The following is a 26,836-nucleotide window of genomic DNA, read 5'->3' as shown; positions in this document are numbered from 1 at the left end:
GTGTGCATAGATCCTGAGGCTAGGTGCCCGGTTTATCCTGTAAGTAGACACTCCAAAAAAGAAAAAATGACCTTTTTAGCTTTTAGTTGTAGCTTGCTGATTGCTGATTAGGCTCTCGAGGGATATTTCTTGTTGACATGTTAGGAGGTCAGTTCTGAAATGAAGCTACCCTGACATTCTTTGATGATGTCGCATTATCACTTCATTCGATAATTTTACTTGTGCTCAATGAAAATGTTGCTGCTTGATGAAGCTTGAAGAAAAATACAACAATAGGATTCCTATCAGGACTTAATTTCTCTTCGGTGCTTTAATTGTAATTCTAGAACTTTGTTCTATCCCATTTTCTTCCTTTTTACTGGCGCTGATGTAACCTCAATGTGTTGCAAGCGCCGTAAAACCCTTAAAAACAACAACAAACAATGAAGTGTATAAACTTTGAATTAAATGTTTTGTTGGTAGATAGGGAACCTGAATGGTCTGCATTGTCTGTTTTCGTTGATTAAATTGAAAGCTTTCATTTCATTTCCTGTTGTTATCTTTAATTCATCCTCCCGGAAATAAGAATTCACATGAATTCAGTCGTCGATTAGAGATGACAATCTCAAAGTTCAGGTTCTATCATTATCATTTTTGTTGTTTGTCAGATCTCATAAAATAATCATGTTTTTATTCACCGGAGCCTTTAAAAAGTAGTTTCTAACAAATTGTTATATATAACTTAAAATTCATTGAGATTTGAATCACCCACCCTTATATTTAATTGCAAGCAGCAAAAGACAATTGGTAATCAGACATGACTAACGGCTAGTGGCAATAGACAATTGGTAATTAGTCTTGACTTACGGCTAGTGGCAAAAGACAGTTGGTAATTAGACTCGACTTGCGGCTATCACCTCAAAACTCATTCCAGAAGATATCTTTTTCCAATTTTCAGTAGTGCGGGGCGGTCCTTGGCAAGCTTAAGGACCACGGTCCTACGGTCCTTGGGAAATGAAGACCGCAAGGACCGGTCTCTAGACCGGTCCGTTCATTCTTGAACCGTTAAAGACCGCTACACGATGAAAACCGTGGCCTACAGGAGTAAAACACACGGAGTAGTCACACTCATTTCAAATTGTAACCTAATTAGAGAAGAGGGGTGATGCCTTCTTTATTTGCTCACCGTACTTCATTGTTACTTCGATAATTTAATAAAATTTGAAATTTATCCCCATTAACGGAGATAATGGCATCGCCCAAGGCGTTGATCGAGTTGTTCGTGGCGTTGATACACACACGCAACTCCTACCTCCCCCCCCCCCCCCCCCCCCCCACACACACACACATTAGAGGGCAGCGAGCATTGAAGAGTAAGAGAGAGACGTGAAGTTATAATAAGAGGGGGTGGATGAGGTGATAAGAGGGGTCGATGGTGACTTTTCGCCAGATCTAACAAACTCAGCTACCCATTCATTGCTGAGTAGACAGGGATTCAGAAAAAAATCGACTGCACCCGGGATCGATCTCTGGCCCTTTGCGTATAAAGAGAGTGCTCTATCAACTGAGCTATCGGGGTCCCCAAATATTCTATTGGACCTTTTAAAAATACAGACCTTATAACTGGTTTTTTTGGACGGAAGAAACTAATGAAACTCATATTACTTGATTAGTTAAAACACCAAACGAAATTTTAATATTATTGTATTATTTTAAATGACAACAATGCGATAGAAAGGAGTGGCGACAAGAGATGGACAAAAGAAAACAAAAAATCAGACTTGCAACTTGCTAGGTTCGAACACACACACACACACACACACACACATCTTTAGTAGTCACATACATTTCAAACAATAACCCATTAGAGAAGAGGGGTCATGCCTTCATCATAGATCATTGTCATTGCGATCATTATGGTGTAGTAAATTTTGAAATTTACCCCGTATAATGGAATCGTCCAAGGCGTGCGCCTCCTGTTCCCCCCATCTCACACACGAAAGGGCGGTTTGCGGAGTGGAGGGAGGTGGTCGTCTGCCTCTATGGTCGTCTGTGTCGTTTAGTGTATGGCAAAGGGGGGTGGGTGCGATTAATTAAGTGGGATGGGTGGTGATTGGTGGAAGATAGGCAAAGGACCGAGGCAACGAATCGCTGGGGAAGTAGTATGGCGCGAGACCGTTGAAAGGTGATAAGAAGTGAGGACCGCCGGCGGTCTTCCTCTTTGGGACTGGACCACGGTTCACAGCTAAAAGACCGTGGGACCGGTCCTCGGTCCGGTCCTCAGCGCGGCACTAATTTTCAGTATTTTATATCATTTGTTTTTTGTTGTTTTTCAACAAGTAGTCAAGACATTAATCATTCTCTCACTTATTTATTTTTATATATTTTTTTTCACTTTAATCATGGACAGCCCGTCTGGCAAGCTGGTACAGATTGAGTATGCCTTAGCAGCAGTGGCCGCTGGGGCCCCTTCAGTTGGAATCAAAGGTACTTCATTCAATACAGTTTTATATTTATCTTTCTTGTGCTGGTTTGGAACAATTCAGTTTTAGTTGATTTTAAAAAGTAATGAATAGATAAAAGATGAGAAAGGAAAAGAAAAAGGAGGACAAGGGGGGAAAAAATGATGTTATACTGAGTAATACAAATTTCCAGCTTAAAAACCAGCTGCGTTTTAGTAGTTAGTTATAATCCCCTTCTGTTGTTGTTTTTTTGGGTTTTTTTCATCTCTACTGTTTGTTTTTTTTTTATCTCTACACTTTTTTTTTTTTATTTTAATGATTGTCTTTGCAACCTAATTTTTATTTTTATTCATTTTATAGATAATAATTTACCCTTTTTTTTTTAATGATATATTTTTTAATCTGAAGATCTTAGTTGTCAGATTTTCTGGGAATTTTTTATTAATTAACCGATTTTTTTTTTTTTTTTTTTTTCTTATCTCTTATTTGACTTCACTTTTTTGCAGCAACCAACGGGGTTGTTTTGGCTACAGAGAAAAAGCAGAAGTCTATCCTGTATGATGAGCACAGCATTCACAAAATTGAGCCAGTCACCAGGGGGATTGGAATGGTCTACAGTGGAATGGGACCTGATTTTAGGTATCATATTGTTTTGTTTTTGATTTTTTGTTTTATCAGTGGCAAGCAGCATATATACATTTTTTCTACTGAATGAAACTTTATATATAACGCATGTGGGTGAAAGTTCACCAGAAGTGGTGGTATTTAAAATGTTAAAAAATTGAGCTTTTATATACCGTAATATCCACTAAACATGATCAAAGTGCTTTACAAGGGGTCCCTAGCCAACAACAACACTTAACAGAAGGACAGGACATGATGACTGTAAGGTGATATTACAATTTTATTTTTTTCAGGCATAGACAACACTGTTAACGGCCAGATACTCATTTTACACCTGAGTACGGTGAGAGAGTGTGAGTAAAGAGCCTTTTCCAAGGACTGAACTATGCGCTGAGCTAGGCTCGAACTGATGACCTTCTGGTCCGAAAGCGAGCGTCATACCACAAGACCACATAGCCGCATTTTGGTGATAATAATAATAATCAACTGCTGGCGTTTTTTAGTCTTATTGTCGGGTCATTTGAGTTTCAGGTGGCATTTAATTGTTTTGAATTTGAATCTTCTTTGGGACACACAGAACTGGCTTTGCTTGTCTGCCTTTCAGACAATTTGGTCCCTAAATAATAATACTGAAAACTTATATAGCGTTATAACTCCGAGACACCAGACTCTAAGCGCTTAAACTACAAATTACTTTGGCTGAAACATACTCATTCATACACACAAGCATACACACACACACACACACACAACACAACACACAACACAAACCAGATAGACCTATCTTGCTTCTCATACCATCAACTAAAGGAGAAACAGATATGTTTTAAGCGAACGTTTAAAAATAGACAAAGAATGCTCTGTGGTAAGGCATTCCAAACCAAGGGTCCGAAATGAGAAAAGGATCTCATTCCAGAATTTTTCCTGAATCGAAGGACAACTAGTTTGGTGGAATCACTGGCCGAACATAAAGGGCGGGATCCCTGTGAACTTTCATCCCCGATATAATGACATTTCATGCAGTAATGCCAAACTTACATTAACAAAAAAAGAAAAGAAGTATATTCTTCTTACACATTCTTGTTCATTGTACACTGAACGCATTTTGTTTTGGGTTGTACATAGTGTTTAACTTCTATTGTGTGTGTTTTTTATTTTTAATTACACACTTTTTGTTTTCTTTTTTGCTGTATTTTAACACTTCAATTTGTTTCATGACCCTGGAGTTCATGGGAGTTCACTAAAATATTATTTGACCTCATTAGATTTATGTGTCGATTCTGGAGGTCATTGTCGTATGTCTTCAGTATCAGTGCTGATGGTTTTCCTCGGATCCGCCGAAATCCACGATTTTCTGGCTTTGAGAGATTTGATGTGTGGTGGAACAAACTGGTGCAACTTCCCCACTATCCAGAAGATAGCTAGAGTAGTTTATCATCTCAATGGCTCTAACAGTGGGGGTTAGTGAAGTAAACATGTGGCGTAAAGAAAACCATTCATAATTTTCACTCTTTTTCCATTTTTGTCACCATCAGCACTGCAGTATGGAGTAGATTTAATCATTGATTATACCATTGATATTATGGTCTAGTTGCCAATCAGTTGGGTCCAGACAGCTCAGTTGGTAGAGCACTCGTGGCAAATGCAATAGGAATGTGATCGATCCTGGGTGCAGTGGAGATGTTCATTTTTGGCTCTTTACTCACATTCTCTCACTGTACTCAGGTGTAAAATGATTACCTGACCATTAACAGTTTTGTCTCTGAAAAAAATTATAACATCGCCTTTCATGTGTCATGTCTTGTCCTAAATGTTAAATGTTGCCATACCTGCCGAGTCTTACAAAATTTTTGTAATTTTATGAATTTTAGAAAAAATTCATGGCCAATTACTCTTTTATTTGGAAAATTACGAATTTTTAATTCTCCGTTTTACTTAAATAATGATGATAATAATAATTACTACCACTACTACTACTGATACTACTAATATCCTTGTCATATTACAAAAAATTGACATAAAAATTACAAAATTTGAAGTTTTCAATTTAGCAGGTCTGTGTTGCTGTTTTTACAGGGACCCCTTGTAAAGCGCTTTGAGCACGTTTAGTGGATTATTGTGCTACAATAAAAGCTCAATTAAATGAAATTAATTATTAAATTCATCTTTTCACGACTCTTCCTTGACAGAGTGTTGACCCGTCGAGCCCGTAAGCTTGCGTCCCAGTATAACCTGGCCTACCAGGAACAGATCCCCGTGGACCAGCTGGTCCAGAAGGTGGCCAATGTCATGCAGGAGTTTACACAGTCTGGGTAGGTTGGATTGCTGGTCCACTTTTTAAAAACTATATATAGTACACTCTGGTGGATACGTCAACGTTATTTAAGTCTATTTTTACCCAAGTCAGTTTTTTTTTCCTTGGTCCCTTCCCCTTCTTCCTATTTAACATTGGTATTAAAAAAAAAAAATGTTTTAAACTCCACATAAGTCCATGTCGCTTACGTCGATGTTCTCATCATTCATGACCACAATAAAATCACAAATAAACAAGTATTTCTGTTGGTTAAAAATACCCTCTCCTCTCGCCCCCTCCCCCCCTTTATTTTTACACAATCTGGACATTTTTACACATTTTATATTTTATCATTTGAGTACTTTTAGATTGTTTTTTACATTTTCTGTTGCAAAGCATGTCGTAGTCGATAACAGTAAGTTGATTCCGCTTTTTGATCTCAAATTCCACTTTTTATGTATTCTGATTCCTCTTTGGGGCTATTGGGGGTAGGAGCCTCTGATGATCACTACAGAGACCTCTACTTCTCTGGTCAATTCAACGCGACCACGCAATGTCAGCTAAAAGCGCAACATGAAGGGCCATACCTATTCAAATTGGCTTGCTTTGTTGGTTTCACTCAGGTTAAGTCGAATTTTTCCCCTGTTCCCTGGACATTGTCTTATCCGGAGTCTACTGTATTTAAAAATTAAACAGTTCAAAGTTTCTCGCTAAGGATCAGCTCCCAACCATTGATGCAGTAAAAACCAGTTAAACTGTAACTCTAGAGACTTTGTCATTTATTTCACAGTATTGTTGGTTGTTTGGTACATGCTAATTCCTGAGTTGTTTATTGTCATTGTTGCCTCCCTTGTGCCAGAAAATTAAAAAAGTATTTGCCCCATAATAATAATAATAATAGTAATACTGGTCAAATACCTTGACCAGTGCAATGCCATTTTCTGAGAAGACTATGAAATATAGTTAATTATTTCTTGAAAATGAAAGTTGATGTCAGATGATATATTTTTAAGGATTTTGGTGTGTTATTTGATCTTTTGAGGGAAAATTGTTCTATTTTTAGAGTCAGCTATAGCAACTACAATTTTCATCTCCTAAAAATTAGGCATTTTTTAATTTTCAAGTTGGCAGGTCTGCATAAAAGCATTTTGTGTCACAACCTCTCAGAGAAATTAGTTAATCTTCAGATGCACGTTTTTCATAGGCTCTGGTGTATTGTAGGTAACAGTTTCATCTGATTAATGAGGTGGTGAAATTGAATGGGATAGACAAGTTTTTGTTTTGTTGTTTTTTTTATGTGATTTGTTATGATATGCTTTTATTAACAGAGAAATGCATTTTGTTATTTCATTTATCAGCCGTTGTATTTATTATACTTTCTTTATGGTCAGCAACATTCAAGTTTCATATTTATTTTAATGAAATAAACATTTCTTTTGTTTCTGTTTCTGTGTATTTCAGAGGCGTTCGTCCCTTTGGCGTCTCTCTACTCATGGCTGGATGGAACCATGACGAAGACAAACCTTACCTCTATCAGTGTGATCCCTCTGTAAGTAAAAAATTGAGCTTTTATATAGCGCAATATCCACTAAATGTGTTCAAAGCGCTTTACTAGAGGTCCCAGGCCAACAGCAACTTTTAACATTTAGGATGGGACATGACGCCTGTCGGGCGATGTTACAATTTTTTTTTCGGACAGAGACAACGCTGTAAACGGCCAGGTACTCATTTGACACCTGTGTACAGTGAGAGAATGTGAGTAAGGAGTCTTTTCCGAGGACTCAACTATGCGCTGAGCAAGGCTCGAACCCAGGACCTTCCGATTGATCTGAAAGCGAGTGTTATACCACTAGACCACAAAGTCGCACATAGTATGGGCGGAATTCACACTGGTTTCTCTGTTCAAACGGTTATGCTTTTTACATCAGGGGGTTCAGTGACTGAGTGGTTAAGACATTGCTTACCTGTCTGCTTTTACGGTTTGTCCGGAGTTGTTACGTAAATTTGATGGCAATTACAGACTTGTGGAAAGCGGGTGGTTGGATGGGAACATCACCCTTGAATCATATACCTATGATGTTCGCATGGGTGTACGATCCGATTGTGATGTCGTTTCTTCTTCTCTTTACTAGCCTATCCTGCTTCTTTGGTTTGTGATTGTATTTTTGACAGGGGATATTTTTTTTTTCTGTAAATCTTCTGCCTGTTTGTTCTTGGTTATTTATAATTTAGCTTATGATATCTTTAGGTTATGATTTTGATTTACATTTGTACTATTTTTGTTAGATTGCTTGTTTTTTTGTTTCAGCGGTCTCTCATATAACCTCAATTGTGTTGGAAGAGACCTAAAGCAACAAACAGACAAACAAAAAGACTTGTGGAAATTAATGAATTATTACAGATATTGAATGCACAGCAATTTAGTTGCATTGTTAGAGAAAATAATTGTTACATTTTTTTTTTTCCTAAGTTACTGCAATTTTCAAGGTAAAAAAGTTCTCTTAAAATTTCCTTAAAGTTATAAAGGCTTCTGCTCAGTTGCAGACCCGTGATAACGGAGTCAATTGCTAACTCGTCAACAACAAAGTTTTTGTTACTTTTTTTTTTTTAACACAAGGAACAGAAAAAGCTCTAAATCTAGATTATATTGTATAATATTCCAAACATACTACTGGTGTTTTGGGACATGATGGTGTGTTAGGGTGCCCTGTTTTAGCTCTTTAAAAAGTTGGCTTCTATGTACCATGTTGGCTTGGGACCTCTTGTATAGCACTTTGAGCATGTTAAGTTAATATTGTGCTGTATAAATACTCAATGTTGTTTTGTTTTTTTCTATTCCAATTTTAGCCTGAATTTTTTTAAATTCTTTAAGGGGCAGTGTGGCTCAGTGGTACGGTCTTTGCTTCCTATCCGAAAGGTACCGAGTTCAATCACTCTTCACTGCGTTGAGTGGCCTTGAGCAAGTCACTTTGCAGCGCTGCTCTGCGGCTGACGCCTGGGTTATTCCAGTCTTCCCTTGGAATAGACCCTAAAGACAAATTGCCCCTTGGGGGTGAATAGAGGGAATTTTTGACATTTTATTTTATTATTTTTAAATGTTGATGACGAGATATAACGTTGAAATTTGTTCTTTTTCCATCTCTGTTTTCCAAAGGGAGCTCATTTTGCTTGGAAAGCCACAGCTATGGGCAGGAATCACATCAATGGGAAAACTTTCCTGGAAAAAAGGTAAGCTTGATCAGAATCAGTGCTGATGGTTCTCCTCGGATCCGCGGAAATCCGCGATTTTTGTGTCAGGGAAGGAATTTCCTCCTTTGAAAAAAGACATTTTTCTCAATCAAATTTTCTGGCTTTGAGAGGTTTGATGTGTGTTGGAACAAACTGGTGCAGCTTCCCCACTATCCAGAAGATAGCTAGAGTAGTTTATCATCTCAGTGGCTCTAAAAGTGGGGGTTGGTGAAGTAAACATGTGGCGTAAAGAAAACCATTCATAATTTTCCTTCTTTTTCCCTTTTTGTCACCATCAGCAATGCAGAATGATCAACACTGTGTTGTAAACAATTGGAAAGTAGTAAGGTAGTTCTTTCATGGGGTCATATCGACATCGGTGGCTGTCTGGTACAAGTTTGACTGTACCGTTTTCACCTCGGCAAGCTTTAAGAGGGATTTTATTTAGGCAGTTTTGTGTCAAGTTTGAGGGAAATTTGTTACTTGTTCAAATTCTTTATCTTAGACCGGTGCCTGTCTGCTCCTTAATTTCGTAATTTGATATTTTCAGGGAAATTGTTTTTCCCATCTGTACAGATGCTTAAACTATTCTACGTTTTGCCTTCTTTTTTTTTTTTCAGGTACAGCGACAATTTAGAACTAGAGGACGCCGTCCACACTGCCATTCTAACCCTAAAGGAGTCCTTTGAAGGGCAGATGACAGAGGATAACATTGAAATAGGCATTTGTGACGTCAACGGATTCAGACGACTTCCACCTTCAGACGTCAAAGATTACTTGGCCTCTGTATCTTAAATCTCATCATTCATTCATTCATTCATTTTTTTTTTTTTTTTATTTTTTTTTTTTATGACCTGCAGCCTTAATCGGACATTATGTTAGTGTGGACCAAACGTTTTGTGGGGTCGAGTCTCGCTCGGCTCATAGTTGAGTCCTTGGAAAAGGCTCTTTACTCACGTTCTCTCATCGTACTCAGCTGTCTAACAGGCGTCATGTCTCGTCCTACATGTTAGGTGTTGCTGTTTATTAGGGACCCTTTGTAAAGCACTTTGAGCACGTTTAGTGGATATTGCGATATATAAAAGCTCAATTCTTTTGTTTTTGGTGGATGTAATTAATTTAACGTCTTTGTTGACAAGTGAACTGCCTTAAACTTGAAAAAGACGCGTATTGAAAGATTTGGCCAGAAAACTTGTCTTTCAAGTATCCATCGATTTAAATGACCCTCATCTTGACAAAAACTACTCTAAAACATGGGACCTCATGCGGAAAATATTTAGCACCTCTTGTGCCGGCTAGTAAGATGTTCTTTAAATGTAACGAAATTAAACGATGCATGGATGTATTTGATGTAGAATATTAAATAGAGTAGTATTAAAATTTGATTTAAAATTCAGTTTCTTTTAGTTTTGTTGGCGTCTGGTTTCCACTGACAAAATGGACAAATTAAGGCGTGGGTTCATCATTTCTCTCTCTTGTTTTGACGTTTATTGAGAGCAATGATGAATGAACCAATTTATTTTTTTAAACATTTTTTTTTGTCTTAATGTTTGCTTGAAATGTACGAAAGAGAAGAGAATTGGTCAGTTATGATCTGCTGTGAACGAGTGAGGAGATGGTTTGTAAAGTCATGGTTTGTGCGGTTGTTTTATGTTTTATTCTCTCTCTCGGGTGGAGAATTTTATAGCGATATTTAAAATAAAATTTTTTTTAAAAACAATACGTGATTTGTTCTCCATGAGTTTTTGATTTGGGATTCTCTATTGATGTTGATAAATGATTCGGCACATTTCAACTTTAAATTTTCTGTAATCCTGAGTAAAAGGCGGGAATGTGTTTAATTAGAATATATATAACATTATGAATAATAATGTTTTGAGTTAAAGCCTTTTTCAGTCAAAGATAAACAAAATTGAACTCAAGACTGTCTTAAGGAATGAATAGTGCTTTTCAGTGAGGAAGAGAGTTGATGTGGTTAGGTATGATGTATTTATAATTTTTTCTAACATTGTGAAACGATTGTGCGTTTAATGTTACCATATTGAACAGCCATCTTAATAAAGAATTTGATTACGAAATAGCATTTGTATCAAATTTAATGCATGCTATGTTAATGTTTATCAAGTGTCTGCTCTTCTCTTTCGCCTTTGTTACACACCCATTGAGTCCCAAATGGCTGCCCTAAGGGAGTGGATGCGACCCTTATAGGGTTTTCTGACCTCCCATGTTGGCAGGGACATCACTGGGTGGGGATCCTGACCTCCCATAGTGGGCGGGGAGGTACATGCTGTGTCTTCTATCCCCCTCTATCCGTTTTCCAATTGTTTCCTGTCATTGTCTTGGAATGAGATCACTTAGTTTTGTCCGGACCCTGGCCGGAGTTCCTTGGCTAGGAGGGAAACAGTCGAATGTATAGTTAGAGTTTTGGGAGATGATATTTTTTTCCTTGTAAATCATCTCTCTGTTATGCATTGTATTATGTTTAGTTTACATATTAAATTATTTGATTTGTAAACATTTGAGTGTATTCCTCTTGGTTGGGACCTGTGCTTGTGTCTGGATGAGACTTTTAGGTGATCTCAAACTAAGTACTTTGATGGTGTGCTCTTGGAATCTACATCCGTTTCCTATTTGAACCAATTCCCCTTTGTCTCACCTTTTCTTTTGTGCTTTAATTGTAATTCTAGAACTTTTTACTATCCCATTTTCTTCTTTTTACTGGCGCTGATATGACCTTAATGTGTTGCAAGCGCCGTAAAACCCTTAAAAACAAAAAAAAGCAGGGACATCACTGACTGTGTCATCTATCCCCCTATGTTTTTCAATTTGCTTCTGTCTTTGTCTTGCAATGAGATTACTTTAGTCTGGGTGGGGTTCATGACCTCCCAAAGTTGGCAAGGAGGCATTCACTGTCTTTTTATCCCCTTTTATCTGTTTTTCAACTTGCTTTCTGTCTTTGTCTTGGGATGAGATTACTTAGTTTTGTCCTGGCCCTGACCAGACACCCTGGCTGAAAGGGAAACAGTCAAATGTATAGTTATAGTTTTGGGAGATATTTTTTCCCTTGTTATTTATCTCTCTGTTGTTGTTCTATCTTCCTCTTTCTAAATGCCCCTTTCACAATAACAATCTTATGTTGTTCTGGCAAACTGCCACAATCTGATACTTCCTTTAAATTTTTCCATCTTTCTCACACCAATTGAATACGTCACTCTGTATTCATCTTTCTTTCTAAAACATGTATTTAGTATTGCCAGATCCATCCTTGCAAATCTTACAACTTTACAATATCTTCTCCATTTGTGCTGCCATACCCGTACCTTCCTAACCATCTCTCCTCTCCGACTAGGTGGGGTTCCTGACCTCCCATAGTGGGCAGGGAGGTACTTACTGTGTCTTTATCCCTCTATATCTGTTCTCCAACTTACTTTCTGTCTTTGTCTTGGAATGAGATTGCTTGGATTTGTCCTGGCCCTGCCTGAGAGGGAAACAGTCAAATGTGTATAGTTAGTTTTAGGAGATGATATTTTTTTCCTTGTAAGTCATCTCTCTGTTATGCACTGTAATATGTTTTATGTATTATATATGATTTGTAAACATTTGAGTGTATCCCTCTTAGTGGGGGCCTGTGCTTTTGTCTGGATTAGACTTTTAGATGATCTCAAACTAAGTACTTTTATAGTGTGCTCTTGGAATCTACATCTCTTTCCTATTTGAACCAATTCCCCTTTGTCTTACCTTTTCTTGGGTGTTTTAATTGTAATTCTGTAACTTTTTACTATCCCATTTTCTTCCTTTTTGCTGGCGCTAATATGACTTTAATGTGTTGCAAGCGCCGTGAAACCCTTAAAAACAAAAACAATCTCCTCTTCGATAATGCTTTGGTGGAAACTAAAAGGAGGAAGAGCAAAGAGAAATATTTGCTACAACGGTTAAAGGGAGACCAGGAATTGATTTCCCAAAGGAATGGAAACTACTGATACAATCCGTGAAGTGGCCAAAGAAGTGTTAGGGGTCAGCTTGGGGGAAAAGGAAAAGTTGGAAAAGAAACATGGTGGTGGAATGAAGAGGTCCAAGAAGCAATAAAGAAAAAATAGGGAAGCAAGGAAGAACATGGGGACAAACTGGGATACTATGAATATGAAAGTAGATGAATAGAGGCAGGCAAAGAAAGAAGCAAAAAGACCTATTGCAAAAGCAAGTCCGAGGCATTCAAAGATATGTATGAGCATTTAGAAAGTAAAGAAGGCCAGAAAGATATTTTCAGAATAGCAAAGCAGAGGGACAAGAATAGGAGAGATATAGAATATTAAGATGAGCAAAGACGAGAATGGAAGAATATTGGGCGATTCGAGCAAGATGGAAAGCATACTTCGAACACCTCATGAATGACAGGAAGAGGAGAAGTGCTGTTATACAACCTGAAGAGAAGATAGTAGATGAGATGAGCAAGAACGAGGTGTGGGATGCAGTGTGCAAGATGAAAAGGGGGAAAGCAGTTGGACCAGACGAGATATCAGCAGAAGTCTAGAAATCACATGGGAGATGAAGGGTTAAATTTGCTGGTATGGTTATTCAACATCTTACAGAAAGAGAAAATTCCAGAAGAATGGACAAAAGTACATTGATTCCCATATACAAAAATAAAGGAGATGTTCAAGAATGTGGCAACTTTCGGGGCATCAAGTTAATTAGCCTTATAATGAAGATAAGGGAAAGAGTAATCGATAAGAGGATTAGTAAAGATGTAGACAAAAGTGAAATTTGGATTTGTCGCTGGTAAAAGTACAACGAATGCTATATTTGCTCTAAAAGTGATCGCAGAGAAGTATAGAGAAAAGCAAAGAGAATTACATTGCAAGTTCATTGACCTGGAGAAAGCATATGATTGGGTACCAAGAGAAGAAATGTATTGTCTTTGAGCAAAAGGGGTAACAGAGAAGAAATATACCAAAGTTATCCAAGATATGTACAAAGGAAACAAAACTGGTAAAGACTGTTGTTGGCCCAACTGATCCATTTAATGTAAGAGTTGGATTACACAAGAGATGTGCTCTCAACCCACTGCTGTTTGCAATAGTAATGGATGTTCTAACCATTCGGTGAGAGGCACCATAGAACATGATGTATGCGGATGGGATGACGTAGTACTTTTGAATGATACAAAAGCTGAGGTGGAAAAGGAACTGGAGGGTTGGCAAGGAGGGGATTAAGGGTAAGTATTTTTGCATCGGACAACAGAGATCCAACAGCAACATTTAAAATGTAGGACGAAACAGGACGCCTGTTGAGCGATATTACAATTTTTTTCCGACAACCAACAACAACAAAAACATAAAATGATATACATGACAAGGTGTAATGTATTTATGTTTTTCATTTTTTCCGTTGTTGCTGTTGTTTGTTGTTGGCTGAAACAAAGAAACAAGTGACATCGAGAGTTTATTAAGCAAATAATATGTCCTCATTATAATAAAATTACAATTTATTCAATCCTAATTAAATTCTCAAAAATGTGGAATAATAAATACGATTTTTTAAAAACAAAAACATTATTGTTCAAATCTAAATTCCACAATGTAAATTATATAAAAGCACACCCGTGTATCGGGGGCAGAAAGAGGTGATGGGTTGGCCACACCTTTCGGAAGGAGCCCCGTAACACAACTATCGAGCAAGCTCTGAAATGGAACCGCATTGATTAAAATGACCCTCATCTTGTTAAAAACTCTCAAACCTGGGACTTTTTGAAGTTCCTGGTGTTATTATTATTATTATTATTATTATTATTATTATTATTATTATTATTATTATTATTATTATTATTATTATATTTCATTACTTTGAAAGTTGAGGGCTATTTTAATCGATCGAATTTTGAAGGACGAGTTTTCGGGCCAAATTTTTTCCAAAAATGGTGTTTTTTTTTTTTTATTGTTTGGTTTGAGAATTCTCTAGAATTATTTAAATTTCTCCGCCCGCGATCATTCCAAGAATGCAAAATTTGTTCGCTTGTTGGTGTTGTCGTCATAGTAGTCATTGGGAGAGTAGATGGCGGTTCTCGAATTGACGCGACGAACTGACGGGTTTGATACACTGGTTGGTGACGTCATGTGTACGGTTTGTTGTAGTTGGGTGGAGGGGACGTTGGGGGAGGGGAGGAGAAGGGGGGGGGGGGGGGGGGGGGGGGGGGGTTGATAAGAGAAAAGGGATGAGATATAATATTACTGTTAATAATAAAATTAAATGATATTGAAAACGTAATTAACCGTAATTTCAAAGTAATAAAATAATTAATTAATTAATTAATAATAAAAATAATAATAATAATAATGAATAATATAATAATATAATAATAATTATTATATATTATTATTATTATTATTATTATTAATATAATATAATAATATAATATAATAATAATAATAATAATAATAATAATATATATATTATTATTATTATTATTATTATTATTATTATTATTATTATTTATTATTATTATTATTATTATATATATAATAGATAATAGTAATAATAATAATAATAGTATTAATAATAATAATAATAATAATAATAATAATAATAATAATAATAATAATAATAATAATAATATAATATAATAGTAATAATAATAATAATGATAATAGTAATAGTAATAATAATATAAAATAATAACTAGTTAAATTCCGAATTCTTGAAAAACCTGTATTAAAAAATTTGGTTAGAATACTCGTCCTTCACATATCGATCGATTTAAATGACCCTCACTTGGCAAAAACTCTCACACGTGGGACCTCGGGAAGTCCCAGGTTTTAGAGTTTTGCCAGGATGAGGATAGTTTACATCGATCGATATAATTTGAAGGACGAGTTTTCTGGCCAAATTTTTAAAATACAAGTTTTTCCACAGAGTATGTGAGTTAACTACTGGTAAACTGTGTGCCTCGATGGATCAGCGTCAAGATGTTTTGTCTTGTCACAAAAATCAAGCAATGTTAAGCGTGGTCAGTGATCTGATGGGTGACAGTGGTCGTGGACAAGTCTGGTTCCCACGTCCAGTCTTTGTGTCAGGCACTTAACACAAATATTCCACCACTCGAATCTCAGATGTGAGTGAATGCCTGGTTATAAACAGTGACAGTTCAAAAAGGACGCCTGTCGGGCAACTGGTACTGTATGAGATGGAAATATCGTTCCACATGACCTGTTGGGGGGATACATGATACATCGTGAAGCTCACTGAACATGGTAAGTTCCGTGGAAATGTGGCTATACCCCCCCCCCCCCCCCCCCCCCCTGATTTCAAACGGTGGTCGTTGTAATAATGGTAATGGTCGCATTGGTGTCACTTGGCTGTCTCGTCGTGTGACTTTCGGTTGACGGTAAACAGGTTCGATGCAACTGGTTGGGGTTCCTGACCTCCAATAGTGGGCAGGGATGTCACTTTCTGTCTTCTATTTCCCCTTATCTGTTTTCCAACTTGTTTTCTGTCTTTATGCGGCTATATGGTCTTGTGGTATGACACTCGCTTTCTGATCGGAAGGTTCTGGATTCGAGCCTCGCCTGGCGGATAGTTGAGTCCTTGGAAAAGGCCCTTTACTCACATTCTCTCACCGTACTCATGTGTAAAATTAGTACCTGGCCGTCAACAGCGTTGTCTCTGTCCGAAAAAAAAAATTAATATCGCCAAACAGGCGTCATGTCCCGTTCTAAATGTTAAATGTTGCTGTTGGCCAGGGACTCTTGGAAAGTGCTTTGAGCATGTTTAGTGGATATTGCGCTTTATAAAAGCTCAAGTTTTTAAAAGATTTTCTCGGAGCAATATATAATATTATCATTGTTCCATGTTATCGAGTCATTGGTCACATGGCAGAAGCTTCTAGTGATGCTCACACTACTATATTATGACGATCGACCCAACAGTAAATTCTTTACCGCACTCGTGCACCGTCGCCAACCCACCCTGAAGCTTCGTCACAACACGCCGTTCAATTAGATGCTTCTGCGGTTTCAGGTTCGTTCCCACAACGGGTACATATTGGACAGGTGGAAAGTCCCCACTGATGAAGTGATTTTTTAGGCAGGTTCCCGACCGAAGTCGTTTGCTCCTCTTGCTGGTGGAGAAGCCTGGCAACGAGGCGTTTATGTCCCCGCCCCCTCGAGGGATTGAATTCGTCCAAACCGACTTCCATCTGCGGCTCAAAATAACCTACATCATATAAAAAGGTTTTTTAAAATATACAACATCGCAATAGAGGGAAAGAAATTAACGCCACTCAATCTCTTTGTTCTTGTTTTTAGACAGCCGTTTATGGTGATTAGTTATCAAGAAATGATATCCATCAGACTATGAACGCTCAAAGTTATTCAAACTTGTGTCGGCACGTGAGCCTATATCCGGCTGGTGGATGTTGGAGTGTTTTATCTAAACGCATAGCATTAATACGTCGTTTTGTTCCGCTTGACCCATGGGTATGTTTACAACTTTCATAAGCAAAGCAACGTGTTTACATTTATTAAGAAATGTCCAATCGTTGGGCCCCAACAGATCATGTGATCAATGACTACGTTGAACGAAGACCTGAGAAAAGCTCGCTCCTATTCGTCAAAAGAATTAGAGAAGCTGTGGGGCGTCATAGTCTGTTGATTAGGATGCGAACGGCAATAACTCAAGTCACACACACACACACACACACACAATCTCACCTCGCACACGTGACCATACAGGCCACACAGATCATCAAACCCATATAACCAGTCCTATGCCTCCATGATATAGGTGGGGTTTCCTTTTTCCTCTCTCTGGAGATAATCACACACACACACACACACACACACACACAGAGAGAGAGAGAGAGAGAGAGAGAGAGAGAGAGAGAGAGAGAGAGAGAGAGAGACAGTATAACCAGTCCAATAGATCCCTGGAGTGAAGGTGAAATTCCCTTTTCTCCTCTCTCTGAAGATACACACACACACACACACACACACACACACACACACACACACACATACAGGGGCTCACCTCGCACACGTGACCGAACAGGCCACTGACAGAACCAAACAGAGCATCAAACCCAATATAACCAGTCCAATAGCTCCCTGGTGAAATTTCCTTTTTGCTCTCTCTGAAGATGAAATGGTCTTGTTCGGCTCTGAAACAAAACGTAAAAGTTCACTTTTTATATGCATAAATAAGCAAGTCCCAGGTTCGAACCCGCTCTAAGCAGCGCAAAGTTGAGCTCTTTATTGGACAAGGGTCTTTACTAGCTCACGTTCTCTAACGTACTCAGGTGTAAAATGAGTACATGGCAGTTAACAGTGTTCTCTGTTGAAAAATTTTAAAAAATCTAAGCTAAGTCATGTAATTATCGCATTACGTGCTTCATTTTTTTTTCGCCCCACATGTGTGTAGTTTCCTAACAGACAAGACGTGTTTTTGTTGTTGTGACATTTCTCTTCAATTTTTACCGATTTCAAGGATTTACACGTCTTATTCATTTTTTATTCAAGGACTTGTGTACAACATGTAAGATACCATTGTCATATTGCTTTCATTATTACATATTTTTTAATCGAAATAGGATTCAAAAGTCGTAACGTCACTTCCTTCCTAATGACGCATGGTAACTTAGCAACACTGGCTCTAAACTATCGGAACAATGGCGGACGCCCGTATGAAATATTTCTCCGGCGAACTCCGGGTATCCAGAGGAAAAAAAACCCATAAATTTGATCATTTTTGACTTTTACACATTCTGATCACAAGGCATATGAAAAGTTCGAGCCAGCATGAAAAACAAAAAGTAATGATTTTCTTTGTTTAGAACCAATATGGCCGCCGTTGCCAAGCGGCGTGACATCAGACTATTGAATCGTATTGTTTCGGAATTTTTTACAATGTTTCACCAAGACCCCGCCATTTTTACTCGTTCTCACAACCAATTTTTACAGTCGGCTGTCATTGGACTTTTAATCACCATGCGCTTTTATTGTTAACAAATTGAAAACACACACTCCTACCTCAAACGTGAACACCATTACAATCAACAAAAGATTGTCTGTAAACGCGGTGGTCGACGTAAACAACATGTTATTGAAACAACAGTCCCGCGACGTCTAGTGAACTGTCATCGTTCAACTCGACCACCACAGACGTTAACAAAAACATTGACAAATGACACAAGACCAAGTCATGGAAATCATAACATTTGTATTGGCCATATTAACGCACAGTCATCGAGAAACAAGACATTCGATATAATCGATTTCATAGATCAACACGATATCGATATTCTATATATAACTGAATCATGGTTGCGTCAGTTCGGTGATGAACCTATAATGAAAGAAATGACACCTCCCGGCTACAAGATGGAATCGTTCCCAAGAAATGGACGATCAGGAGGGGGGATCGCCATCATATACAAACACGCTCTTTCGTCTAAAATACAAAACAGGCCAATTTCGTCCAAAAGTTTTGAGTGTGTCCAAACCACATTGACCTCCCCTCAACTTTCATTTTTAATCACTTGTATCTACAGACCACCCCCAAGCAAAAATAACAAACTGAGACAGAATGATTTTCCCGAAGAATTTTATGATTTTTTATCAAAAGACACATCAAACCAGCGAAATCTTTTTATCGGCTATTTTAATATTCAGTTTGATGTTGATAAGAATAGTCTCGTTAAAATTATAAAAAACTACGCTGAAGGAACATGGCCTGACTCAGTTAGTGACCTCTCCAACTCAAAGATTGGGGCACATCTTGGACTGGTTCATCACTGATACACCCTCGCTTGTCGAATCAATTAAAAACATCAAAAAAGAAATTTCTGACCACAATCTGATTCTGGCAACTCTCCCATGCATCAAAGAGAAAGCAAAGAAAGTCAAGATAGTGTCAAGGGATACTATAAGAATAGACATTAACTCCTTGAAAAATAATCTGTCAGAAGAACTAGGAAGAATGGATATACCATCAGCACAGAAAAAGGACTACGTACTGCGCAACGTCATCGACAGGCATGCTCCAAAGACAACGAGAGTAATAAATTCCAGGAAATCGTCTCCGTGGTTTAACCAGAGTGAAAAAATTGCCAAAAGAGGAATGCGGAGGCATCGTGGAGAAAATCGGGCCTTGAGATTGATCAGTGATATATATATATATATATATATATATATATATATATATATATATATATATTATATATATATATATATCAAAAATAATAAATATATAAGCACCTGCAAAATAGCAAATAGAAACTACTATAACACGAAATTATCATCAGTGAAGGACAATAAGGAATTTTTCTCTGTTTTAAAGGAACTTTTATGGGAAGAAAAGGGCGTGGGTCTACCCACTAATATTCCGGTAGAAAAACAGCCGGATGCATTTGCAAATTTCTTTTCGGGAAAAATATCGAAAATTCGGAACAATTTGGACCTCTTGCAAAATGAAGATATAAATTTCCACCCTTTTTCGGGTTCACAGGGACTCTCCTGTTTTAAAGAAACAACTGAAGAAGAGATTTCTAAAATAATTTGTTCACCTCCCTCGAAGTCATGTGATTTAGATCCTTTACCAACTAATATTTTGAAATTATGTCTTCCTGAATTGTTACCTTGTATAAATCATATTATAAATCAGTCACTTATCTCAGGACAAGTCCCAGATAACTATAAACATGCAATTGTGAAGCCTCTCATAAAAAGCAAAACCTCGATGTAAATGACCTTAGTATCTATCGTCCCGTCTCAAATCTGCCATTTTTTTTTCTAAAAATCCTTGAAAAAAGTTGTACTCAGACGCCTTTCACAACATCTCCAAGAAAACAATCTATGGGAAAATGTTCAGTCAGCTTTAAAAAAATCTTGATTTCACCAGGGATTATCTTTGATCCCTTTGTTTGTGAAGCGAATGCTCTATCAACTGAGCTAATTAGAAAGAGAGAAGGAAAAAATGTAAATAAAACAGAACAACAACAACAAAATTAATAAATAAAAGTCATCCTGAATTATGGAGGAGAATAAATAGAATTTCTTATTTTGCAAAAACTAAAAAAAAGCCACGCAAAAAAAAAACAACAAAAAAAAACAACAAAAACAACCACGAAAAAACCCCAGGAAAAAAAAGAACAAATTAAAAAAAAACAGAACAACCCTTCCCCCCCCCCCATCTCTTGTTCATCTACTCTCTTAGTTCTACACTCATTAATTAATACAACAGAACTCACCAGCCTCGCCGAAAGCAAAGACTCCGATCCATTTCCCACGAGCGTCTTTTCTTGTTGCCTTCACGGGTTTAATCTTGGACATCGTAGGTGAAGGTGAAGACGGAGAAGACGACTTGCCATTCTGTTCCTTCATTTTCCTACTACTACTATCAACGAGGCCACCGCGGACGTCGCCGTCCCCGAGCTGTTGTTTGAAACCGCCACTACGTTCCTTAGACGACGGGTTCGTCTTCATACTACGGAAAATAGGCTTAGGATTATTAATCATCTCTGATCGCAATGAAGTAAATGCTTTGTTTTTCATCCTCGAATCGGAGTCACCATTGTTGATTTTTTCTGCAGTGCGGTGATTTTCTATCTGTTTTTGTTTTTCGGGATTAGCCGAAGCTTTTTTAGAAGATCGGTGTTTCTGCATCTGTTGACGCTTTGTCGAATCTTTCATGATCAAATCCCCTCCGTTTTTGTATTCTGAAGGGACGATCTCGTTCTGGATCTTCTCAGTCTTCCTCCGATTCCGTCGTCGTAAAATATGATAGACCATAATATCGTCCTTGGAATTTAGTTTCGTATCTTTTGATTGATTTAATCTTCCGTCTTTCGTTATTCTGTCATAACCGACTTTGATCTGATCATCGTCGTTGCTGTTACTTTCGGCTGCAGCAGTCAACTTAACATTTTTATTGTGATTATTGTTATCTTGTCCAATTTTATGGTTTGTTTTCAAAAGATGTTCTTGTGTTGACATTGTTCTTTTTGGCGTTACTTTAGTTCTCATCAAATGTGGAGACTCCATAATTATCGGTAAATAGCCAGACTTTATGTCTAGAGTTTCGTCTTCCATTCTGGGTTCATTGTCAACTTGTTTTGTGATAGAATAAAGTGGGATATTTCCGGGTTTCTCCGTCTCTCTACTGGAAAGATTCTCGTCAATGTCGAGGTTGTCTTTCTCGTGTTCAAAACTCACGGCATTTTCGTCTTGTTGCTGACTTTCCTTGACGACATTTTCTATCAACTCTCCATTATTGGAAATTTGAAATTCGTCAATGAGGTCTGACAATATTTTATCATCTTCAAACTCTTTCTTCTGGGAATCGCCAAGACTGTCGTTCTTAACAGTTGATGATGGTATTCCAGTCAGACTATTTCTATTGTTCTGAATGTCGTTTTCCAGTTTTGCAACTGGATTAAGATCAGCCATAAAGTCACCTACCTTTTCGACAATTTTTTCACTGGCGACCTGAGCGTCCAGTGACTCGTTGTTAAGCTGCGAACTTGATATTATGTCTTTTCTTCGGGATTCCAAATCCGTTTGTTCAGTCTGATCCTGATGAGTTTCTTCAACATTTTCCGGGCTGTTCAGCGTCAAACGTTTCATCTCTTCTGGCAAATGGGCATCGAGTCCGTCAGAATCAGAGGAATGCAGATATTGCTGCTTTCGCTGTTCGTTTCGTGGAGGCTGAAGATGAAGAAGAAGATTCTTGTGATGTTCTCGGGGTTGTTGTTGTCCTAGACGATCATCCGTTTCATGACTTAATTTCTCATCAATCATCAGAGGCGGGGTTTTCCCATTGTCATCATATGGATGTGGATGTGGATATGGGTTGGATTGACGACTCTTCCAGGAGGGAGAGACAAGGCGATCAATAAGGCTGAAAAGAGGATTGGTCTTATGACGTTTCCCTGAGGTGTCGTATTTCGAACGGATTGGCGGAATATTCAGCTCCATTTCCATCTCTAACATAACATCACTCATGGCGTCGTCGTTGTCATCTTTTCCATCTTTGCCGTTGTCCTCAACAATGTCAGGGTTTCCCCCCAATGAAAACCCTTTCCTTTTTGACATGTTCAATTCGGTTGAGAGCCACGTCGGGAGATCCATTTTTGCAAGTTGTTCTTTGAGAAATCCAATATTTTCTGTGGGGAAAGTTAAATTTACAAACAAAAATATTACTCTTAAATTTAACCAAATTGATTTCTAAGTTGTTTTCTTTTTCTAGTGTATTTGAAGTTTTTAAAACGTTTAATAATAATAATAATAATAATAATAATAATAATAATAATAATAATAATAATAATAATAATAATGATAATAATAATAATAATAATAATAATAATAATAATAATAATGATAATGACATTATATAGCTCCTAGAACCAATTAAGAATTGCTCACTGGGGCTTTACATCAACACCATCATGTATCATACAAAAATATAGAACTGACATGTTTAAAACAATAAAAATACGATGATAAAATAGTTTATTATAATAAAATACGTACTAAGAGTCCAAATTATATGCCCTACAGAAAAGCAGAATGATAATAAAAGACGAAAACGAGGACGACCAACGACGGCATGGAAAGTAACTGTCGAAAAAGACCTTAAAACTGGGGAGATGACATGGTACGACGCATGCGTGACAGTACGGGACAGGGAGAAATGGCGAATCGGGATGACCCGATGTATCAAAGACACGAGAGGAACTAAGGTCTAAGGTAAGGTAGTCCAGATAATGAACTCTGCTATTTATGTCCATCATAGAGTTATTCTTCTTTTTCTTCAAGTACCAAGTCTGTGCCAGACATCGGTGATGTTTTTGTTTGTTTTTAAGGGTTTTACGGCGCTTGCAACACATTTAGGTTATATCAGCGCCAGTAAAAAGGAAGAAAATGGGATAGTAAAAAGTTCTAGAATTACAATTAAAGCACCCAAGAAAAAGTAAGACAAAGGGGAAATGAGAACAGATAGGGATCAGATGTAGATTCCAAAAGCATACCACCAATGTACTTAATTTGAAATCACCTACAAGTCTCATCCAGACACAAGCACAAAATCCAACAAAGAGGAACACACTCAAATGCTTACATTATACATTCAAAATAAAAATAATAATACATAACAGAGAGATGATTTACAAGGAAAAAAATATCATCTCCCAAAACAATAACTATGCATTTGACTGTTTCCCTCCCAGCTAGGATTCCGGCCAGGGCCAGGACAAAACCAAGTAATCTCATCCCGAGACAAAGACAGAAAGCATGTTGGAAAACAGATATAAGGGGATAGAAGACACAGTATGTGCTTCCCTGCCCACTATGGGAGGCCAGGAACCCCACCCAGGACATCGGTGATCGTGGTACGCCATTCATCTATCTGATCAGATAACCTCAGAAAACTAATATTACTCTTCTCTTTCTTTGTCACCCAGCTGTTCAAACTATTCAAGTATGTTTTTCTTGGCCTACCTTTACTCTTTTTACCTTCTATCTTTCCTGTGAAAGAAAGATGTTCAATACATTCAAGTCGATTTAGGTGACCTAAAAATTGCATTTGTCTTTTTCTTATTGTACGAATTAATAACCTTTTAGTTTCAGCTTGCTCTAATACTTCTTCATTAGTTTTCTTCTCTCATGGAGTTAAATTTGGATTAATACGCCCCAAATAAAAGAATTAATGTCGTACATGTCTGATGCCTCCATTTTTTGGGGAGACCTTCCATAAGCTACTACATCCCAAGTCGTCTTCCGATGTTCTAGAGGGGGTTTGGGAGGGGGGGGGGGGGCTTTTTTTAAAGTCTTCCCCCTCCCAAACCCCCTGCTAGAACAAGAATATTGGGATGTAGTAGCTTATGGAAGGTCTCCCCTAGAACATAATAAAAAAAGTTCCCCCCCCCCCCCCTCTTCCCAAACCCCCTACTAGAAGAAGAATACTGGGGATGTAGGAGCTTTCGGAAGGCCTCCCATTAGAAAAAATAAAACATCTATACAACTAGTACCTTTAACTAACCCTAGTAAGAAAAAAAAACAAACACCCTAGTACCTTTATTAAGACCTACTACTAACCCTAATTTTTTTTTTAATCCTCCAACCTCAAGCTGGCCCTAATAGAAAAAAAAACACTCTAAGACTGCTTCGCACTACTTTTCAATAAAACGACAGCATTGCATAGGAGAATCAAAGGGAGACCCACACTAGAACTTCTAGTAGGGGGTTTGGGAGGGGGGAGACTTTTTTAAAAAAAATTTTCCCCCTCCCAAACCCCCTACTAGAACAAGAATACTTGGGATGTCGTAGCTTATGGAAGGTCTCCCGAATCAAAACAATGGTCATGTCAGGACATTTTATAAACGGTCATCAATCTATCAAGATTTGTTCTAGAGTTTTTAAAATGCTACAACTACTATATCTAAGGCTAGTAAAACACTTAGAATAGTGAAAAGAAATTTCAAGAATCTGAAAACAAAACACATGACTACCATCTACAAGACTATGGTTAGATCAAAGCTGGAATATGCTAACTGCATATGGTATCCGAAGTTTGAGGGAGACAAAGACTGTTTGGAAAGAGTGCAAAGGAGAGCAACAAAACTTATCACACACCTTAAAGACAAAACCTACTGTGAGAGATTGAAAGAATTAAATCTCCCGACCTTAGATTACAGGAGAAGAAGGGGAGATATGATCCAAACATATAAAATAGTAAAGGGAATAGACAGGGTAGAGGCAGGATTTCTTAAACCAAACAAGAACATTCAGACACGAGGAAACAGCAAGAAACTGGAAAAAGAACGCTTTAAAACAAATGAAAGAAGGAACTTTTTTCATCTAGAATTGTAAATAACTAGAATAAACTGCAAGAAACCACAGTATCAGCAAAAAATTTGAATAAATTCAAAGCAGAGTTGGAGATAAGCAACACCCTAGGAAACAAGTTCAATTATAAAAATTGGTCCAATCATTAATAGATGAGGAGGAGCGAAGGAGACTACACCAAGTCTTAAAGCTCTATACAGAGGTATCCATGTATCCAGGTATATATTGACAAATTGAATAAATAAACGCCTGACAAAAGATCCACGGTGAAAATACTAATTGAAAGAAATGCTAGACCGAGGAGCTTTCGGAATTTCTTCTTGCACATCTTAAAAGAAAGCGCAAAAAAAAAATAATTTAAAATTTAATAATAAAAAAATAGAAATGTTGACACTGACCGTTATGATGAATTTTCCCAGGCACTATCCGACGCAAGAAGTCATTGACCCAACCCCAGATTGAAAAGGACAACGGAACAAGCACAGCATGGCGTCCACCAATAATATTATTATCATTATCTCGATACCTCTTCGGGAAAGTTCGTCCATTTCCGGTGATTTCCCAGGGAAATCTAGGAGTCAAGTTTGGATTCGGCGACTTGAATATTCCATCAAAAACGATTTTATTATTTTCTGAGTCTGAACCGCTTTTATTTTTAAGTTTAGATTTAGGATTAGATTTAACGTTGGAGTTCCAAACATCGATATTAAGATTAGATAAATCTGCTCTAATTACTGTCAGAAAATATCCTAGATAAACAAAGAGTAAGACGGAATTCATAATGTATTAGCGTTGATATTTTTATAAAATTAGAGATTTTGCTATCAATACTTAGATAGTTATTAATATTAATGGATTATCACTCGGCTGGGGCTAGTCATTCTCATTCCATTGCAGACATTCACTTGCATTCTCACACAATTAATTGGGTCAAATGGTGTGCACTACGTCATCGTGTGTAATCGACTTTGATCCAAAAACTAGGGCGATGGAATTCATTTTGGTGTTGAGATTAAGTAATTCTAAAAATAGAAACTTTAAAAAAGAATTGAAAATAATAAAAATCCCCTTTATGTTAGAATTATCGTAAACTCGACTTTATTCATCATCATCATCATCATCATCATCATCATCATCATCATCATCCTTGCCTTTTTCACCATGGGTCAGGGTATAGGCCACAGACAAACAGTTTCCATCCTTCTCTATCCTGAGCTAACCTTTTTTTTTTTATCTCATTCCAGGTCTTACCACTTCTCTGTATATCACCTTCTTTAATTCTTCTCCATGTTCCTCGTGGCCTTCCCCTTGATCTTCTGCCCTGAGGGTTCCAGTCCAATACTGTCTTTGTTATAGTTGAGTCATTCTTTCTAAGCGTGTGTCCAATCCAACTCCATCGTCTTCTTCCTATTTCCTCT

The 26,836-nt window shown here is 37.5% G+C and overlaps 2 protein-coding genes across 2 annotated transcripts in view; one reads left to right on the top strand and one right to left on the bottom strand.

Moving 5' to 3' along the window:
* Nucleotides 1–10,664, top strand: part of LOC144958301 (proteasome subunit alpha type-2-like) — a 14,867-nt gene extending 4,203 nt beyond the window's left edge. The window contains exons 2-7 of the mRNA XM_078890184.1: nucleotides 2,390–2,466; nucleotides 2,948–3,080; nucleotides 5,255–5,377; nucleotides 6,820–6,907; nucleotides 8,513–8,586; nucleotides 9,207–10,664. Of these exons, the coding sequence (XP_078746310.1) occupies nucleotides 2,390–2,466; nucleotides 2,948–3,080; nucleotides 5,255–5,377; nucleotides 6,820–6,907; nucleotides 8,513–8,586; nucleotides 9,207–9,381 (670 nt within the window). The 3' untranslated portion in view covers nucleotides 9,382–10,664. The remainder of the gene's footprint in view (nucleotides 1–2,389; nucleotides 2,467–2,947; nucleotides 3,081–5,254; nucleotides 5,378–6,819; nucleotides 6,908–8,512; nucleotides 8,587–9,206) is intronic.
* A 3,684-nt stretch (nucleotides 10,665–14,348) lies between these two features.
* Nucleotides 14,349–26,372, bottom strand: LOC144957914 (uncharacterized). Its single transcript, XM_078889472.1, has 4 exons — nucleotides 25,817–26,372; nucleotides 20,825–22,738; nucleotides 17,608–17,737; nucleotides 14,349–14,682 (listed from the first exon to the last, which is right to left on the bottom strand). Exons 1-4 carry the CDS (start codon nucleotides 26,196–26,198, stop codon nucleotides 14,571–14,573), a joined length of 2,538 nt encoding a protein of 845 aa, XP_078745598.1. The 5' UTR covers nucleotides 26,199–26,372; the 3' UTR covers nucleotides 14,349–14,570.
* Between the last annotated feature and the right edge of the window lie 464 nt (nucleotides 26,373–26,836).

This window comes from Berghia stephanieae, chromosome 12 (assembly GCF_034508935.2).
Source record: "Berghia stephanieae isolate SIO BIC M18660-M18661 chromosome 12, UCSD_Bste_1.3, whole genome shotgun sequence".
NCBI lineage: Eukaryota > Metazoa > Mollusca > Gastropoda > Nudibranchia > Aeolidiidae > Berghia > Berghia stephanieae.
The sequence above is the reverse complement of the archived record's forward strand: the minus strand, read 5'-3'. Positions and strand labels throughout refer to the sequence as shown.

Excerpts from the sequence above, each read along its gene's own strand:
- LOC144957914 (XM_078889472.1), bottom strand. The coding sequence starts at position 26,198 with ATGAATTCCGTCTTACTCTTTGTTTATCTAGGATATTTTCTGACAGTA. Across the intron at positions 22,739-25,816 it reads TGGGAAAATTCATCATAACG|AAAATATTGGATTTCTCAAA; the intron begins GTCAGTGTCAAC and ends CTTTCCCCACAG. Across the intron at positions 14,683-17,607 it reads TGTTCGGTCACGTGTGCGAG|TGTATCAAACCCGTCAGTTC; the intron begins GTGAGCCCCTGT and ends GTCACCAACCAG.